Genomic DNA, 18,637 nt, shown 5'->3' on the forward strand with positions numbered 1-18,637 from the left:
AATGTTTGATGTATTTAGTCACATTTCAAAAAAAAATTGTCTACATTTTTACATGCACACATATATATAGAGAAAGAGGGAAATTGCATATGCACATTTCCATTTTAATAAAAATTTGTATTTCTATTTTGCATTAATTCTATCTCTATTTCACCAATAATATGATTTAAGCTTCTAATGCTTCATTATCACTAATTAATTTTTTTAATGTATTATTTAGTTCTTCGAATTTTTTTGTTAAGTTTTTATTTTCTTCTCTAAGAAATGAATTTTCTTTTTTTAGTTCGTCTAACGAAATATCTATAAATTAATTTTCATTAAAAAAACATATGTATAAATATGTTGAATATGTCAAACAAACTTAACCATAATGAATAATAATTCTACACAAAAATTATAATTAAAGTTCTTAATACTATTTTAATAAAATTATCAAAGCGAAAATAAACATATGAATTAGAAAAGGACATGCTCAACAGTTAGCTACCATGTGGCATGTCACAGAAAAAATAAACTAAAAAATGTAAAATACTGAATATAAATTAATAATAACCTGCATCTGTATTGCCCCAATTCTTACGTATATATTCGATAGCATCTGTAGGTTTTTCCTTTTCCTCAAACAATTTCAACAAAACTCGATTTATATGGCTTATTATATCATGTTCCTCTAAATAGCTAATGAATTCATTTTTTTCGTTTGCTTTATTTTCATTTGTTTGCATTTCTATATTTTAGTTGGGGGATAAATGCACAAAAATGGTGACAAAACGCAATAATACACTTATTTATTCAGTTTATAAATAAGTATGTAAAACGCTACTAATATAGCTAATTATTTTTTCTTTATTTTCGAATAGTCAAACTTTTCTTTATTCTTATTATTACTATATTTTGAGCATACCTATATTTTTATGTATTATTATGTAAGCATATAATTATTCAAATTCTTTTTATATTTATCACAAGTTTTTGCAGAAAGCAGAAATGCATATATACTATAATGGATAGACAAGCCAACGATGTTTTAAAAATTTCAAACATAAATTATAAAAACAATATGACAAAAATACGCATAATTTATTTTTTAGACAATTAGACACGCAAAAAAATTTTACATAACAGTTTTTTTTGAATCTTTTATTAAGATGCATCCCTTTATACAAAAATATAAAATAATAAAATTATTATTTATAAAAAAATTACAGAAACTAAGCAAGCATTTCTCAGCTTTATGTTCGTATTAGATCCACATAAGTGTATAAATATAAATGCACATATATAGATTTCATCATTATGTAACTGCTTATTACTATATATAAAAATGATATATATTTTATTCCAATAATATGAATATAATAGTTATTTCTATATAATTTAATCTTTTTGATGGTCCAATTTAAATTTCATATAATTATTATTTTATTTTTTCCATGCACCATATCACTATTTTTGCTGCCCGTAAATCATTTAGGCATTTCATCTGAATCCATAGGATGCCAACAAGAACCTAATATTTGATCATTTGTATTATATTCTTTCGATTTTACATCAGAATTAGTTTCATTAAATATTTTAATCCTCGAAGATCTTCTAACCACATGGGAAAGTAGTGTTATAACTCTGCTCATATTTTTTTCAGTAAGCTTAATATTTTTTTTATTCATATAAAAGGAAGCAGTTACATTACTAATTTCTAAATGATCTAATTTAAGAGATTCAATTATAAATTTTAGATTATGGTCTTTTATATTTCCATTAATAAAATGAAAAATTACTAATATCCATTCTTCAACTGGGTGTGCTCTTATAATTGATAAATTTATAGTCTCTAAAATTAGAAATGCTTCTATAAAATTTACTGTTTTAATTTTATAAATATCCATTAATTTTAATATAAATTTTAATAAGTTTTCAAAAATATCCTTATCTTCTTTTGTTCGTTTTTGGATGTGCTCTATTAAAAAAATAGCGAATCCTGATGCACATTTATGTTCATCAATTTTTTGGTGTTTTTCATTTATTAATGTTAGTGCGTCCATTTTGTATAATATGTTTTCTTTTTTAACGGATTTTATTTTTGTAAATTGAACTTTAGACAGTTTCCTATTTCCATCTACATCATCCTTTTTGTTGGTACTACTTTTATTTATTTTTTCGAATACTCTTTCTTTTTTTCCTTTCTTGTTTTTTACTATTTTCACACTATTTTCTCTTATACTATCACATAAAGAACTATTGGGGTTTTTATTTTTGATTTCCTTTCGTTTTTCCTTATCTAATAGTAACTTTTTTTTGTCTTTTTTTAAGTTATCTGTTTTTTCATAATTTTTCATACTCCTTTTTTTTCTATATATTCTTTTTTTATTACCAGTTGTATTGTTATTATCATAATTGTTATCCATACTTGTTTCAAATTCATTTATTTCTTTTTCTTCATCATATAAATTTATGTCGCTAAATGTGTTTATATTGTTTTCATAGGTTTCTCCACCGTTTTCTTCGTTTATTTTTTTCATTGAGTTCCTATTAATTTTTTTTGGCTTATACTCAGTTTTCGGTCTGTTCATATATTTGGGGATTGGGTCTTTATTTTTTGTATTTCTAATACGACAATTCATTTCCTTCATTCCATGTTCGCATTTATCATTTTGGATTATAGGATTTGTTTCTTTTTTTTTATTTGAAGTGTGTGAAGTTTCTTTATTTTCAGTACGACAATCAGTATTGTCATCAGTCAAAAAATAAATATCATAAGCATTTTCACATCTTTTTGTAATATTTTTTTTTATTCCTTCTACAAAACCAATCGAATTTTTGGGTATATTAAATTCTTTGTTCGATGCAATATCTTTACTCATTTTTACAGATTTCGTATTTTGGCATATCTTAGTATTTTTTCTCTCTATTTCATCATTGTTACATGTTTTAATACTAGTATTACCATCATTTATTTTATGAACCTTTTCTATATTTTTACGATTTACATTTCTTACACATTTTGAAGAATCAACTTGTTTCTCATCTTGGGACAAAATTGTATCATCATTTGAAATATGTTTACTTCTTAACAGTTTTGTATTTTTATTTAAAACGGATTTATTTTGTGAATTTTTATTTTTTCTTTCTTTATTTTTTCCTTTTTTTATTTTATTTTCGGCAATAACATCATTTGTATTGATACTTATATCACCATTATCAGCATTTAATTGTCTTGTTCGATATTTTAGATTTTTGTTTTGTTTCTTTTTTTTCACATCATAGTATAAGCTATTTGAATCGTCTTCTTTATTAATATGCATATTATTATTCCCTTCCTCATTATCCATATAAAATGATATATTCCTATTACAACTTTCTACATTTGATATATTGTTTCGGTTTCTAACTATTGAATCATCATAATCTGGTGATTCTGGTAAATATTCATGAGCATTATTTTTTCTATAAATCAATTTTATTTCATTTTCTTCTTCCTCTTTTTTATTATTCCTATGAGAATAGGGATAGATATTAAATTTATTTGCATATAAACCTTCAAATTGATCTGTATTATTTTCCTTCCCATATTTTTCATCATGTGAGTTACAAATAATATTTGTTTTACTATTACTAGGATGTTTATTATATTTTATAAAATTTTTTTCCAATCCTAATGAACAATCATTTTCAATTCCTTCCGTTTTATTAGTGTCGCAATAAGTTGTATCAAAATGATATGCCTTATCTAAATCGCAGTTTTCACATTTATCAATCATATTTGCTTCTCCATATTTGATCCCATTTTTATCATTTTCATAAGTAGATAAAATTTCATCATAATTTTTTTCTATATTATTTAGTTGTCTATTATTTGACATACTTTTGTTAAAATTATCAAACATATTTTTATAAGTATTTAAAATTGTATTTTCATCCGATTTTGTTAAAACTGGATAATTATTTTCTTCATAACATTTTTTCAATTTATTAGAAGGAATTACATTATCAATTTGTTTTATTTTATGTTTAAAATATATTTGATCTTTATCTTTTTCAGTTATAGGGGAATTACTTTCAATAGATTTTTCGGTTGTACTACTAAAACTTTTTATAACCCCATTCTTTACAAGTTTGTCTTTTTGAATAATTCCATTTTGATAATGCATTACTAATTTGCTTTCCATTCCATTTATATCTTCTTTATTTTTTATATACGATATTTCACTTCTTAAAATTGTATTATTATGTTTTTTTCCGATATCTAAAATCATATTTTCAGCTTTATTCGGTTCAGTATTTCCTAATGTCCCATTGTTTCTAAAATATTTTTTCATATCTTCCCTCATATAAATATCTGAAGCGATGCCATTCATATTTACAGAATTTAGATTTTCTCTTATTTGATTGTTTCTATAAAACGGATCATATTCATTTATAATTAAAGGATTGTTGTTAGCATGACAAGAGAATGGAGGAAAGTTTTGTATGCCCTTATCAAAAATGTATGGATAAATACGTATCATTTCGTTGTGTATAGATATGCTATTATCAACTACATCATTTGGTTCACCATGTTTATACTTTTCTATACTAGTATTTTTTTCATTTAAATAATCATTAGGAATGTTTTTTAATTTTAAATTTACTAAATTTGTATATGGACTTTCATTTGAGTGTTTGTGGGGATATAGAGTATTGTACTCGTTTTGTTTGTTTTTCCATTTTTCATTTTTTGATAAATTATTGTTATAATATATATCTGTTTCAATTTCACTTGAATTGCCTTCCTTTCTATTTATGCCATTTTTCACACCCCAATTTTGCTCTCTACTACTATTATCTCTATTCTTACATATATCACTAGCACTATATTTTAATAAGTTGATATCAGATACCCTATTATTTAGCATATATAATTTATCTTCATTTGTTGAGCTTATTATGGTTTCGTTACTTTTTTCAATTTCATAATTATTTTTAATTTTTATTTTTTTCGAGGTAGATAGATCATGAATATCCGGATTTATTTTTGAAATATTTCTTTTATTTTTGTTTTCACATTTTGCATCATTATTATTCAAATTTTTATTGTTATTGCAGCAGTATGCATATACAAAGCAACATAGACTACATGTCAGAGATGCTAATATTCCTTGAACGGTAAACAAAAACACCGATGTCTGGTTATATGTCATTTAGTTCTGAACAGGTATATATATGCATATATAATACATATTAAAAAATATGGAAAATTTTCAAACTAAAAACAAATAAATATTAAAAAAATTAATAATATTATAACAATTTAATTTTAAAACAATTTACCATCTTTTTAACAAAAATAATTAAACAATAAGACAAATATATAAAAATTTCAAGCAACAAAACAAAAGACAGATTAATACAGGCTATAAAAAATATATTCTTATATATATAAGGCCGTCTATTTTTTATTTTTTAATATGCATAATTTTTATTAGCTTTTACATATCACTATTTTATATACATTCCCTTAAACCATTAATGTCTACAAAAAGTGAATAATCGAGTTTTGATATTTTATAGCTATAACTATGGTATAGATATATATACCTAGTTTACTAATGATGTACATACATTATTCATATTTCAATATTTATTTGTATTATGTTAATATAAATATTTTGTAAAAAGAAAAGCGAAAAATTTAATGGAGATTTATATTTCAAAATGTTACATAGATTAAAACGAATTTTTAAAAACAAATCAAATTTTTTTGCCCACACTAAATATTATATTATTTTTTTAACAGTTTGTGGTGATATTTATTTTTCTTTATAAAATTTTATACATATAAGTTACATACGTGATATGTAATAATATAAAAAAGTAAAAGTATAAAACTGTTATACATCGAAATGGGTATTAAAATATATATATATATATATATATATATATATATACAGTGATATATGCATATTTTATGCTTCCTTATTTTTAAATGGAAATAATTATTCCTACACGGATTTAATTATAAATAGGCTTGTATAAAATATGCTTATAATATCTACGTGTCGATAAAATAACTCCTTATCCTATCAAAGCATTTAAGTGTGTAACAAAATAGTGGTATAATTAATATTATAAAAATATGGAAATAATTAAACAAATTTAAATAAGATATAAAGACGTAATTATACGCTCTTGCAAGTATAATTTTATAACAACATTCATTTTTTTCATAGATATATACATGCATATGCATGTGCTGTCTTTATATTACCAAGGATGGTCCATAGCTTCAATTACATTCATCCTTTTTAAGGGATCAATCTCTAATAGGGATTGAATAAAATTTTTTGCTTCGGGGGATATATTATGCCAATACCTTTCATGAAATATTACCTTTTCCTGATTTAAAAAAAATTATAATATGTGCTTTAGTCTAAGTTAATATTTCAGCTTAGACATGCTCTAAAATTAGACTCGTACATATATTATGCTTTTACATAAACATATATTTTTTGCATTTCGTGATATAAAGAATTAATAGCAACTTAAAAATATGTATTAATTTTTTTTCTTCAATTTTTGGTACCTCAAATCGGGAGTACGGATAAAATGGCTTATACCCTCCCAGTAAAAGAAAGGAAATTATTCCTAATGCCCACATATCAATTTTGTTATTAAAACTGGATTCCTGAAAATTGTTAATACAAAAATGAATTCAAGGTGGTACATAAAAAAGGAATAGACATAGTACACATGTGCTAACAGTGATGCAAAACATAGACAAAGATAAAAGTGAGCAAGCCAAATAAATTACGATTTTATAAAAATCGAACTTGAAATAATTCGGGAGCAATAAATCCGTAGCTTCCTCTAATTCCATTGAACGGATAAAATTTATCAAATTCACATTTTACAGATAATCCAAAATCACATAATTTTACTATATATTTAAATGCCTTAATATTAGGATCATTTTTTGTATTTTCATTAATAGAATGAACTAATTTTTGTGTATTTAATTTTTTAAATTGATTAGTATGACATATATTTATGTCTGATAATAAATTTGATTCAAATAATAGTGACTCTTCATCAAAATTAAATAACAATAAGTTTTCTAATTTCAAATCACAATGTATTATTCCTTTGATATGTAGATAATATAATGCAAATAATATTTGACTTACAATTATTTTAACTTCTCTTTCTTTTAATATATTAAAACCAACAAATGAATATAAATCTCCTATTGATGAATATTCTAAAAATACACAAATGTATTTTTCATCTTCTGCACTTAATATCATATTTAATATATTGCAATGTTTTAATTTTTTATGTATTTCTACTTCTGTCAGTTTATTATATTCATTTATTTTCGAATATAATTCTTTCTGCTTTATTTTTACTACAAGTTGTATTATATTTTCTTTATGTAAGTCAATATTATCAAGGCTCCGATCTTTCTTATTTTTAATTTGGCTACTTTTCTCATTTTTATAATCATTATTATCTATAAAAAGGTTAATTTTTTTTACTACTCCACATTTTAAGTGTGTATTCTTGTCTTCATCTTTACATAATGTTTCTTTCTCTACATTATCAACATCATGAGACTTGTTATTATCGGTCTTATTTTGATCACAAACAATTTCAGGATTAACCTGGTTAATTTCACTATTATAAACTTTTGAAATATAATTATTCTTAAAAGGGGATATACTTTTTTCTTCGCATTTTTTATATATTTTATTGAGACTTAATAGATCGATATTTATACAATTTGAACAATTTCCCAAAATCGAAGTTGCTGTATTATCAATTACCCATTCACACAAACAAACAGTATTTGATAATCCTCTTAAAAGTATCTTAACTATTTTTAATGTGCCTATTTCTGATATATTTAACCATCTAGTATTATTATAATGTTTTTTATTATTCAAGCATTGAATTTCATTGCCTATATTTTCATATTTTGCGTTGCAAATTATGTCAGAAAAAAATGACATCGGAACTTTTTCCAAAGGCATGCTTGTGTATGCTTTATTCTATATTAAATTCAAACGGAAAAATAAATTTAAAAAAATAAAGAATGCATAAGCAAGTAAATCCATAAATGAATAACGAAATTAATGACAAAATTAATGACAAAATGGGAATGGAAAATAAAACACGGAAAACCCTCAAGGGAATAAAAAACGATGATATAGATAAAGCGAATAAACAAATTTCATTTAATTTTGCTATTCAAATAGTTGATAAAAAAAGTGTTAAAAGTGTGAAATATTTTGGACGCCAATAATTTGTGCACATATGTATGCATATGCAAAAGTTGATGAACATACTTTTGTTATTTATACATATGTATTTCACGTTTTCCTTTTAGATCATATTGCAAAGCCAAAGTGTGGTGTGATTTGTTAAAGCAAGTAAAATACAAATTAAAAATATTTTTCACAAAAAAATAATATTCCTATTCTTTTATAAGCCCTTATATTGTATATTATTATTTTTTCACCATTTTATATTTCATATTTTCAAAACAATATTTTAATAGTTTTTCTAATGCAGCTATATAGTTGTAAATTGCACAATTTCGAATTATATATATTCATTTATGTGTGCACATATATAAATAACTTATATATATTCCATCAATTTTTAATACATTCTTAAGTATATTTTATTAGAGACATCATATATTATGATATAGGACATTTTATATAAATAATATATTTTTATTACGCCAAAAAAAATATTTTTAAATAAATATGGAAAAAATGAAAATATAATTTATGCTTGTAAAATAAATAATGACAAATCATGTAAATGCATATAAAACGAAAACGAAAACAAATTTTAATACGACAATAAATTGCAAAATGTTACACACAAAATAAAGAAAAATATATAAGACAAAATAATGACAAAAATAAAAGCATATTTTAAGAACAATAAGGGGTGAAAAAAACAAATTTCATAAAATAGTAGAAACGGTAGAAACGGTAGAAATGGTAGAAGTAATAATAATTAATTTTCATCATATGGAGAAAACAAATCTTCTGATTTATCATCACCACCTGAAGTTATTTCATTATTGGCATACTCTCTATTAATCTAATGTATAAGAAAGAAAATATTTTAAAAAATTGGTGTAATTATTTATTTTTTTAATTAATAATATTTGAAAAATGAATCCATTAAATAGGTCAGCATTTTGTGGATTTACCTGATTAGCTTCTAAATTAAGATCATCCGCTATTTGTTGATATTCTACATAAAAATTAGGTTAACAATAAAAATTGTGTTAGCATGTGTATTTCCATATATATAGACATATGCATAGATATTAGACAGGGAATAAATAAAAAAATGCATATTATATATGTAGAATGATTTTTTAATTTATTTTTGTTTTTAGTAAGGTCTTAATTTTTATACTCGTATTTAAGACTTTGTTAGTATAGGTCGGATATTTCTTATTTTGAATTGGATGATAATTTAAAATATTTGGAGGATAAAAAATACGGATAAATTCAAATAATTTAGTAAAAGCTAATTTATAATCATCTTGATTTAAAGGTGAAATTATATTAGACTTAGTGCATTTTTTTTTACACACTAATTCATAAGCTAGTATTGAATCATTTTGATTTTTTGGTTTAATTAAATTACAACAAATTTCACAATGTTCTTCTGAACAATTTTTTGCTTCTTCTTGACTTTTTTTTAAATGATAGGAACATTTTTTTTCAAATTCTTTTATTTTTTTAAAATCACATAAACATTCATTATACCCTTGGATATTATTATTCACTAGACAAGCCACTGTATTATCCATTTCTATCACTTTTGATACCTCATTTTTATAATTTATTTTTGAATTTATATAGGATAAAAACGAAGATACGATATTCTTATTATTATATGCACAAATACCTTCTATAAGTGCAAAATAAATAATTAGTAAAACCCATTTATGCATTTTTCAAAAAAATATGGCATTACAATATACATAAAAATGTATGTATATATAATATAGTAATTATACGATTTGTATACTTTTGTAATAATAGGTTTTTTTAACACTAAATTATAATGATTATTATTTAGAATATTTTTTCTTAATATAGAATATGTTAAATTATTTGTTTATTATAAGTTTATACGTTTTTAAATTTTTGTAATTATGTCTATATAGTTGGAAATTTAAAAAGTGTTAGCAGCTTATGTACGTACAAAAAAAATTATATGCATTCGTACATATTTATAAATCTTCTTATATTTATCATTAATGTTTTACATATATTTAAACATTAAGGGAACATAAAAAATATAAATATATAAATATATAAATTAATAAATGATAAAACAACTCATCATTTTATATATATACAAATTATTAGCATATATTTATGCATCCATTGTATGGGCCAATCGTTTTTAAATTCTTAAAGCATGTGCGCAACTTCAAATATGCATATTTCTATATCTCTTTATATTTACAGCTATATCAGTATCATTCTTATTCATGCCTTACAATGTTATATAAAAGGAAAAGTCTATACAAAATATGCAAAACAAAAATTGTTATACATACCCTTTGAAAGGGCATAAGGCATAAAGTATGCGCTATATTGTGATCGGTTATTTAATCCTATGTATATTATCATTTATTAAGATCTAAATTTTTAAATGCTTTTTCAAATTCTTCATGTAATTCTATAAACAAAAAATTTAAACAATATATATAATACCTTTTTAAGGAATATATTTTTGAAGGGCATATTAACAAAAATATATACACATTTGAGAACAAAAAATCGGTTAAAATCTGTTTTTTCTTTTTGCCACCACTATATATATGTTTCTAATTTAATACCTTGACTAATCGGCTTGCCATCTTTGTATATTACTTCTCGTAAATGCATTTTACTTCTCTCCAGTGCTATATCAGAATATGGGTCTTTCAGACACCTTAAAATAAAAAAAAAATGAAATAAATATAAAAGGTATCAAAATGTATAGCATTATGGAAGATATAAATTATTTATATTGTATAGGGGAAGATAAATAATATATCAGATTTTCCTACATAATCCAATAATATCATTTCCTTTTTCCCTTTATTTCTTATTGTTTGTACTTTCTTAAAATGTGAGCCATCTCCGAAGCATATCTTGTATATGAAACATTCGCTGCTTTCCACATTTAAAAATAGTGTAATTATATATTTTAATAAGTAATTATCCAAAATGTATATAATATGTTTTATGTTTATTTCAATCTTATATAAAAACTCTTTATATAAAATTATGTAAAGAATTATATAATCATGTGTAACTATCACAATATTTATATATATTACTTAAATAAGCGTATTATTAAAAATGTATGAAATTAAAATTTTTTTTATTTTATGTCTGTTAAAATAAAAGGAATATAAAACATAAAATAAAAAATTTTCTTAATAATATATATATATAATTCATGGAATATACTATAGCCCGATATCATTTAGCTTGTCAAAACATGAGCATATAAAATAAGGGGAAAAAACGCATACATAAAATATATACATGGGCATGAACAAGTATGTAATAACAAAATTCAATAATGTCATTACTCAAAAAATGAAAAATATAAAAATGAAAATTACACCTATATATTTTATTCTATAATATGTATATGCATATGTATATATGCATAACGTTGCATTATTTTTAAATATTCATAAGGTCATTCATAAGGCCATTCATAAGATCATATCACTGAGGGCGAATTAATTTTTTTGGAAAATGCTTTACTAAAGAGACGATTAATAACTTTCTTATACAAGGAAAAAATATGTACCTGAGTTAGGAATTTTTTTTGGATATTATATTTACATACTATGAATGGATAAAAATATGAATAGGGTTAAAAAAATATAGAGAAAAATTATATTATGTTATTTATTTATTTCATAATTTATAACTATTAAAATTTATGTTTTATTTGAAGTTTTAATAAATTCATCGAATGCTTGGATAATCTGATAGCTAGCCATAGCCATACACCTTATATATGTTCCTATATAGGGGGTATAATTTTTATTTCACTATCTTTATTATGCTGAGATGACGTAAGTAATGACACAGTAGGCGAAAGGAAAATAATATATACTTTAAACACGATAAATATGTATTATTTTTTGAAAGACTGCAACAATTTGGCGGCTAAGAGGGTTGCTAGCCATCTCGCCAATGTCAATAGAGAGAGTATAAAAGCTTATCAAAAAAATATTTTCACCTCAAGCGCTGTAGTTAGTGATAAAGTTCGTCAAATTAAATCTGGTGCAAATACGGTAAGGACATATTGCACTTTTTTATCGGGAAACAGAAATATTGGGTACCCAAAAAATGAGATAAAAAAGCAAAGTAAAAAGAAAAAAACATTTTGTGAAATAAATAATAAATTATTTTTTTCTACAAATAAAAAAATAGATATTATTAATCCAGAAAAAATACGTAACGTAGCTATAATTGCACATGTCGATCATGGAAAAACAACACTTGTCGATAAACTGTTAAGACAAGGAGGTGAAGAAACAAATAATGATCGAGTAATGGATCATAATGATTTAGAAAAGGAAAGAGGTATAACTATAATGTCAAAAGTTACAAGAATAAAACATGATGATTATTTTTTTAATATTGTTGATACACCTGGGCATTCGGATTTTGGAGGAGAAGTAGAAAGAGTTCTAAACCTAATTGATGGGGTTTGTTTAATTGTTGATGTAGTAGAAGGACCAAAAAATCAAACCAAATTTGTATTGAAAAAATCGCTTTTAAATCCAAAGTGTAAAATTATAGTAATTATGAATAAATTTGATAAACCAAGTAATATTAAAAAGAAAGAAGAAATAGAAAATGAAATATTTGATTTATTTGCAGAATTAAATGCCCCAGATGAATTAATGAATTATCCAATCCTTTATGCATCAGCTAAAAATGGATGGTGTACTGATAATTTTGAGGATGCTAAACAAAATAAATGTGAACAAGATAATGTTTTAATTATATTTAAAAAAATTATCGAATATTTTGATTCTCCAATTAGTTCATCAAATACTATGCTCGAAAAATATTATTCTACAAACCCCGAGCTTGATCAAAAAAATTCTCTCACTACTCAAGAAACAAATTTAGCTGATAAAAAAAAACAACTACAAGCCCAAATAATGAATGAACCATTTAGTATGCTAGTCAGTCTTATAGATAATCAAGAAGGTGTTGGTGTTATTATTACTGGAAAAATATATAGTGGATGTATAAAAAAAGGTGATAGTATAATTGTTAAAAGTGAAGATAATAAAACAAAAGGTACAGCTATTGTAAAAAATATATTTTATATGAAAGGAAGGAAAATAGAAAATGTAAATTCAGCTAGTGTTGGTGATATTGTAAATATATCAATTGCTAAAGGTATTGTACCATCTGTTAATGATACTATATTATCTGACGAAAAAATCGATAGTTTAAAAGCTAGACCTATAGATCCTCCAGTACTCTGTTTAAAAATTTCTCAAAATACTAGCCCTTTAACTGGAAAAGATGGAAAACATATAACTTTATCATCAATTGGTAATAGACTTAAAAAAGAAGCAGCTATAAATGTTGCAATTGAAATTAGTGAATCGGAAAAAAAAGATAGTTATGAAGTAAAAGGACGAGGAGAATTACAATTAGGTATACTAATTGAAAAATTAAGAAGAGAAGGATATGAAATGACTATATCTTCACCAAATGTTATATATAAAAATGATGAAAATGGAAATTTGTTAGAACCAATTGAAGAATTTCATATTACTATACCTTCATTAATTAGTTCAAATGTTATTGAAAAATTAAATACAAGAAAAGCGGATATTATTGATATAATAAATGATAATGATAATACATTTATAAAATGTATTTGTCCATCTAAAAATTTTTTTGGTATGCGATCCTATTTACGTGATATAAGTAAAGGTACATCTATAGTTAATTCAGAATTAAAAGAATATAAAAAAAAACAACCCTCATATAAAAGTGATAGAAATGGTGTTATTATATCATCCTCTAATGGAACAACAACTGCTTTTTCATTAGACCCTATCCAATTAAAAGGTAATCTATTTGTTAGTGAAAATTATCCAACCTATGAAGGTATGATTATAGGAGAGCACTTTTTAAGCAATGATATTGAAATGAATGCAGTTAAAGTAAAACCAGTACAGCATTTAAGAAATAAAGGACATGAAGAAACAATCAGGATTAATCATAAAAATATCACTATTGAATATGCTCTATCTTTTATTCAAGATGATGAAGAAATTGAAGTTACTCCTAAAAGAATAGTTATGCGAAAAAAAATACTTAATACTGAATTAAGAAAAACTGCAAATAGAAAAGCAAAAAACTGTTAATACTCAGAAAAAAGCAGCTTCAAACTGGAGTTACACCACCCCATTCTATCATTACACCTAATTAAAAATGTTTTTTTTCTTCTTACATAATTATATACAATAATATTATGACAAAAAACGAGAAATTTTCTATTTTTTAGTATGCTTTCAGTCCTATACTAAAGCATTTACTATATGTAAATATATATTACACTTGTTTCGATTTATACTAAAATGTTTTTTATATATATTCGTTTTCATTTTTCATTTTATTTCCCTTTTTAATATGCTTACCATTTTTTGAATTTGCAAAAATTACATAATCTATTTTATTTACTCTTTTAAATATATAACTTAATTAAGTCCGCTTAATTTAGCTTTCCCATATGGTCCACTGATTTTTTTTTTTTAATTCCCATTTTATGTATAATACATAAGCATACAATATGAGCATATATTTATCACCATATTATTAAATTAACCATTTGAATAAACTATTTAAGGTTTAAAATTAAAAAAAAAACATTTTTAATGTGTATATGAATTTATAAAAAGCGTAAAAATATCTATGTATTTATTTATAGAAAAATCGAAGGTATAGTGTGACAATAATACTAGCAAGGATAGAATAAAGTTATTGGTATAGCATGCCTTTTTACAATACATTTTGATTTATTCTTTATACCTTTTTATTGTATTAAAAATTACTTATCATTTTTTGTACCCTATTTTGCCCACAAAGGTTGTGAAAATAGTTTGAAGAATATTAAAATGATTTGTATTTTGCAAGCATGGGTATAAGAATAAAATAGCTTAACAGTATGAACACCTTCAAAAAATCAAATCATATTTAACAAAACGAAAATATGTTATTTTTTGTGCTTATTAAAGTGAAAAAAATGAAATAGAAAGAAAAAAAAAACGGTCATATAAGTATATCCATATGTTTTTCTCCCTCCCCTTTTTTCCAACAATTTTTCCCTTATAAAATATGATTATAAAAATATGTACAATTTTAATTTGATAAGAAAATGCTATGCCCATAAATTTGCCTCGCCAGATTGCCCAAACTTAATTAATATAAAAAAAGTGATATATGAAAAGTTAAAGCCAATATGTTTTCATATTAAACAAGATTATACAATGGGCCATCATGTTCATGATATGCATTTTTATGGAATATTATGTTCCCCTTTGTTTGAAAATAAAAGTTATAAAGAAATGAATTCAATAGTTGAAAAGTTTATGAGCGAAATTAATATGTCTGGGAGAGTAAAATTGCATTGTCAACCCCCATCCAGATTTAACAAACTCAAAAAGCATGTCCGTTGGAGATGGAACTTAGAAAAATAGCATTCCAAAAAATAGAGCTACATAAAATTGTGTTTTCAACTTAATTTAGTGCATATCACCATTCCCGATTTATAGTTAAATAAAAGTTGCTCTATGCACTTCTGTTATAGCATGCTTAAATTAATAGCTTAAAGAAAGGCCATGATGGAACCAAACAAAACCCAACACACACACAAGGTTAATGCACAAGCATTATTATTGTATCGTGGATTTTCCAACAATTTTACACCACCCATTTTAAATACGATTGTGGAGTAGTATCATTATGTAAAAATTTGTATATTATATATTTACGTAAAAAACAAGAAAAGTTTTGAAATGTGTATTATATCATGCACATTTTTATAGGGCTATATCAAAAGAATCAAAAATATTTAAAAATCATAAAAAAATGCAAAAAAAATTATTAAAAAATCATAGATAGATAGATAGATAGATAGAATAAAACAGAAAACAATAATAGTATAACATAAAACATGGTAAAATAAAGGTTAATTTTTTTTGCATACGGCACCTTAAAATGACCAAACAATATAATGTTAAAATAGCGATTTTCAAGCGGATATGCAAAAAACGCTAGATATATTACACACAAAAATATGGGTGCATATCGGAGCCGTCGTCTATACATATGAATATAACTATAGAGTGGCATGGAAAGTCTTCATACTTTTTCACATGTTTCGTAACCGCGCTGATAAATTATCAAGGATATAATGATAAAAACTGTTCCAATATATTTATTATAATTTATTATTTCATTCAAAAATATTCTGGCTAAGACAAAAGTAAAAACTGGTTGAAGGGATTGATATAACGAAACAGTTACTGGAGTTAAATAATTTAAAGCTACTATTTGAATTTTCCAACTAATATATATAAGAGCAATAGCTGAATATACAATACATATGAATTGATGTCTAGTTAAATTATACATTTCTTTTATAATGTTATAATTATTATTAACAAACATTTCTCCTAATATACCATATGGCAAAGAAATTACTAATAACATAGCCATTTGACAAAATTGTATTATATCATTGCTTACATATTTCGCAGCAACATTTATATATATTACTTGTAAGCCTTTTGTAAATGGTACTGTTAATAATAATAAAAATCCAAAATCAAACGACTTTAAATTCCAAATTTCAACTGTTATACCTAAACCAATAAACGATAATAATATAGCTAAAAATGACATAAAATTAAGTTTTTCTATTCTTAAATAATAAGACATCAAAGCTGTAAATATAGGTATAGTTGGTTGAATAATAGCAGCATTATGTGAATCCGTATATTGTAAAGCAATTATGACAATAAGTTGTCTTATGGCACTTGCTACTGATAATATAATTAATGGAATATAAGCTGATCTTGGTATTAACTTTTCATCATTGTTTGTAATTTTACTAAAACAACAAGAATCGGAATTTTCTAAATTTAATACTACTTCATTATTTTCTTCGTTTTTTTGGTTACTTGAATTTTTATTTGTTTTTCCCTTTTTATTATCGCTAACTTTTATATTATTATTTGTTTTTTTTTTACTGCTATTAATATCTGCATTATAATTATTTCCTATTCTTTCATTATACATTTCATTAACATTGTGTAATAATTTTTTTTTTTTTGGCTCCGACTTTTTAGACAAGTATATATAAAACAAAAATGGTAACGTAAGTAATGTTCTTAATGTCGTAAAAACATATACTGATCCATTTATCATAAGATAATATTTCATTAGTATATAATTTATGCCATATAAAAACATAGAAAACATAAGCATTAAATTAATAACAACTAATACCGCCCTTGCACCTTCTTCATTTTGATGGCATTTAGAAAACAAATCTATATTCATATATTTCATTCTATTTACTCAAATTAGGCATAATTTTATTTTTGAAATTAATTAATATTTATATAGGCAATTTTCTAAACGTCCAAAATTGTCACTTCTCCGTTTAATATCTTTATCTTTATACTCATACAAAATGTATATATACAAATATGTACCTTTGTATGTATTATTAATGGGTCCTACTATTGCTATCTTTGTTTAATTTATACTATTTGTCAATCTCTCTATATAAACATTATATAGTAGTAGTCTGTTCATAAATATAAAAATTTATATGATCATTTGAATTGGTATATTCATAAGTTAATTGCTTATATAATCATTTAAAGGTTTATATTATAGTTAAATAACATTTCAAAAAAAGTTAGTATATTTTAATTAATTATGGGAAAGCAACATAACTATATCTAATTATTATTTTTCTGAAATTATAAAAAAAAATAATTTTGTTAAAAAAAAATTAAAAACAATAAAAAAATGTTTTAAAAAAATTATATTTATCAATATAAGGCCTATGCACGCGTATATATATTGATGAGCAATTTTTTCTGCCTATATAATATTTATAATATATAGGCTATATGAATATACATATATATATACGGTTTTTTGGCATGCTAGCACATTTGCTTGCCTTTATAAATAGCTTGTTAATTCAAAAAAGTGTAAAAAAAAAAAATAATAATTTGAAATATTCTCATAAAAGAATAAAAAAAAAAAATAGAAAATATACAATATGGTATATATTCCCAATTGTTTATTATTCTTATTTTCATTGATAAAACGCTGCCTATTTAAACTACCACAGCGTATACTATATAATCAATAGATCATCTATTAGCGTTATGAAACCAAGGAACACATTTTTTTTTTGTAATATATATTTAATTTTATTCTATTATATTATTTTGAATTTATATTTTACATAAGAATATAACAAAAAGAAGCAAGTGAAAAAAACTCAAACTATTAAAGATTCTACTATTTTAATTATACCTTATTATATTTGG

General features: G+C 23.4%; 8 protein-coding genes across 8 annotated transcripts; 2 read left to right on the forward strand and 6 right to left on the reverse strand.

The window, feature by feature from the left end:
- Positions 1 to 166: 166 nt before the first annotated feature.
- PCHAS_1423200 (C-Myc-binding protein, putative) lies at positions 167 to 725 on the reverse strand (the record flags this gene model as incomplete). The annotated part of the gene is made up of 2 exons (XM_016799635.1): positions 167 to 300; positions 554 to 725. The coding sequence occupies 2 exons, from the start codon at positions 723 to 725 to the stop codon at positions 167 to 169; spliced, it is 306 nt and encodes a 101-aa protein (XP_016654899.1).
- Positions 726 to 1,466: 741 nt separating this feature from the next.
- PCHAS_1423300 (conserved Plasmodium protein, unknown function) lies at positions 1,467 to 5,177 on the reverse strand (the record flags this gene model as incomplete). Its single annotated transcript, XM_734193.2, has 1 exon — positions 1,467 to 5,177. The coding sequence occupies one exon, from the start codon at positions 5,175 to 5,177 to the stop codon at positions 1,467 to 1,469; it is 3,711 nt and encodes a 1,236-aa protein (XP_739286.2).
- Positions 5,178 to 6,028: 851 nt separating this feature from the next.
- On the reverse strand, positions 6,029 to 7,985 carry PCHAS_1423400 (calcium/calmodulin-dependent protein kinase, putative; the record flags this gene model as incomplete). Its single annotated transcript, XM_016799636.1, has 4 exons — positions 6,029 to 6,056; positions 6,245 to 6,372; positions 6,560 to 6,661; positions 6,807 to 7,985. The coding sequence occupies 4 exons, from the start codon at positions 7,983 to 7,985 to the stop codon at positions 6,029 to 6,031; spliced, it is 1,437 nt and encodes a 478-aa protein (XP_016654900.1).
- Positions 7,986 to 9,006: 1,021 nt separating this feature from the next.
- PCHAS_1423500 (secreted ookinete protein, putative) lies at positions 9,007 to 9,961 on the reverse strand (the record flags this gene model as incomplete). Its single annotated transcript, XM_016799637.1, has 3 exons — positions 9,007 to 9,093; positions 9,206 to 9,249; positions 9,418 to 9,961. 3 exons carry the CDS (start codon positions 9,959 to 9,961, stop codon positions 9,007 to 9,009), a joined length of 675 nt encoding a protein of 224 aa, XP_016654901.1.
- Positions 9,962 to 10,645: 684 nt separating this feature from the next.
- PCHAS_1423600 (ATP synthase subunit epsilon, mitochondrial, putative) lies at positions 10,646 to 11,187 on the reverse strand (the record flags this gene model as incomplete). Its single annotated transcript, XM_736637.1, has 3 exons — positions 10,646 to 10,698; positions 10,859 to 10,953; positions 11,123 to 11,187. 3 exons carry the CDS (start codon positions 11,185 to 11,187, stop codon positions 10,646 to 10,648), a joined length of 213 nt encoding a protein of 70 aa, XP_741730.1.
- Positions 11,188 to 12,157: 970 nt separating this feature from the next.
- Positions 12,158 to 14,428, forward strand: PCHAS_1423700 (GTP-binding translation elongation factor, putative; the record flags this gene model as incomplete). Its single annotated transcript, XM_738205.2, has 1 exon — positions 12,158 to 14,428. The coding sequence occupies one exon, from the start codon at positions 12,158 to 12,160 to the stop codon at positions 14,426 to 14,428; it is 2,271 nt and encodes a 756-aa protein (XP_743298.2).
- Positions 14,429 to 15,412: 984 nt separating this feature from the next.
- PCHAS_1423800 (conserved protein, unknown function) lies at positions 15,413 to 15,760 on the forward strand (the record flags this gene model as incomplete). Its single annotated transcript, XM_738207.1, has 1 exon — positions 15,413 to 15,760. One exon carries the CDS (start codon positions 15,413 to 15,415, stop codon positions 15,758 to 15,760), a length of 348 nt encoding a protein of 115 aa, XP_743300.1.
- A 664-nt stretch (positions 15,761 to 16,424) lies between these two features.
- Positions 16,425 to 17,636, reverse strand: PCHAS_1423900 (drug/metabolite transporter DMT1, putative; the record flags this gene model as incomplete). Its single annotated transcript, XM_728033.2, has 1 exon — positions 16,425 to 17,636. The coding sequence occupies one exon, from the start codon at positions 17,634 to 17,636 to the stop codon at positions 16,425 to 16,427; it is 1,212 nt and encodes a 403-aa protein (XP_733126.2).
- Between the last annotated feature and the right edge of the window lie 1,001 nt (positions 17,637 to 18,637).

The sequence above is a fragment of the Plasmodium chabaudi genome, assembly GCF_900002335.3.
Source record: "Plasmodium chabaudi chabaudi strain AS genome assembly, chromosome: 14".
Taxonomy (NCBI): Eukaryota; Apicomplexa; class Aconoidasida; order Haemosporida; family Plasmodiidae; genus Plasmodium; species Plasmodium chabaudi.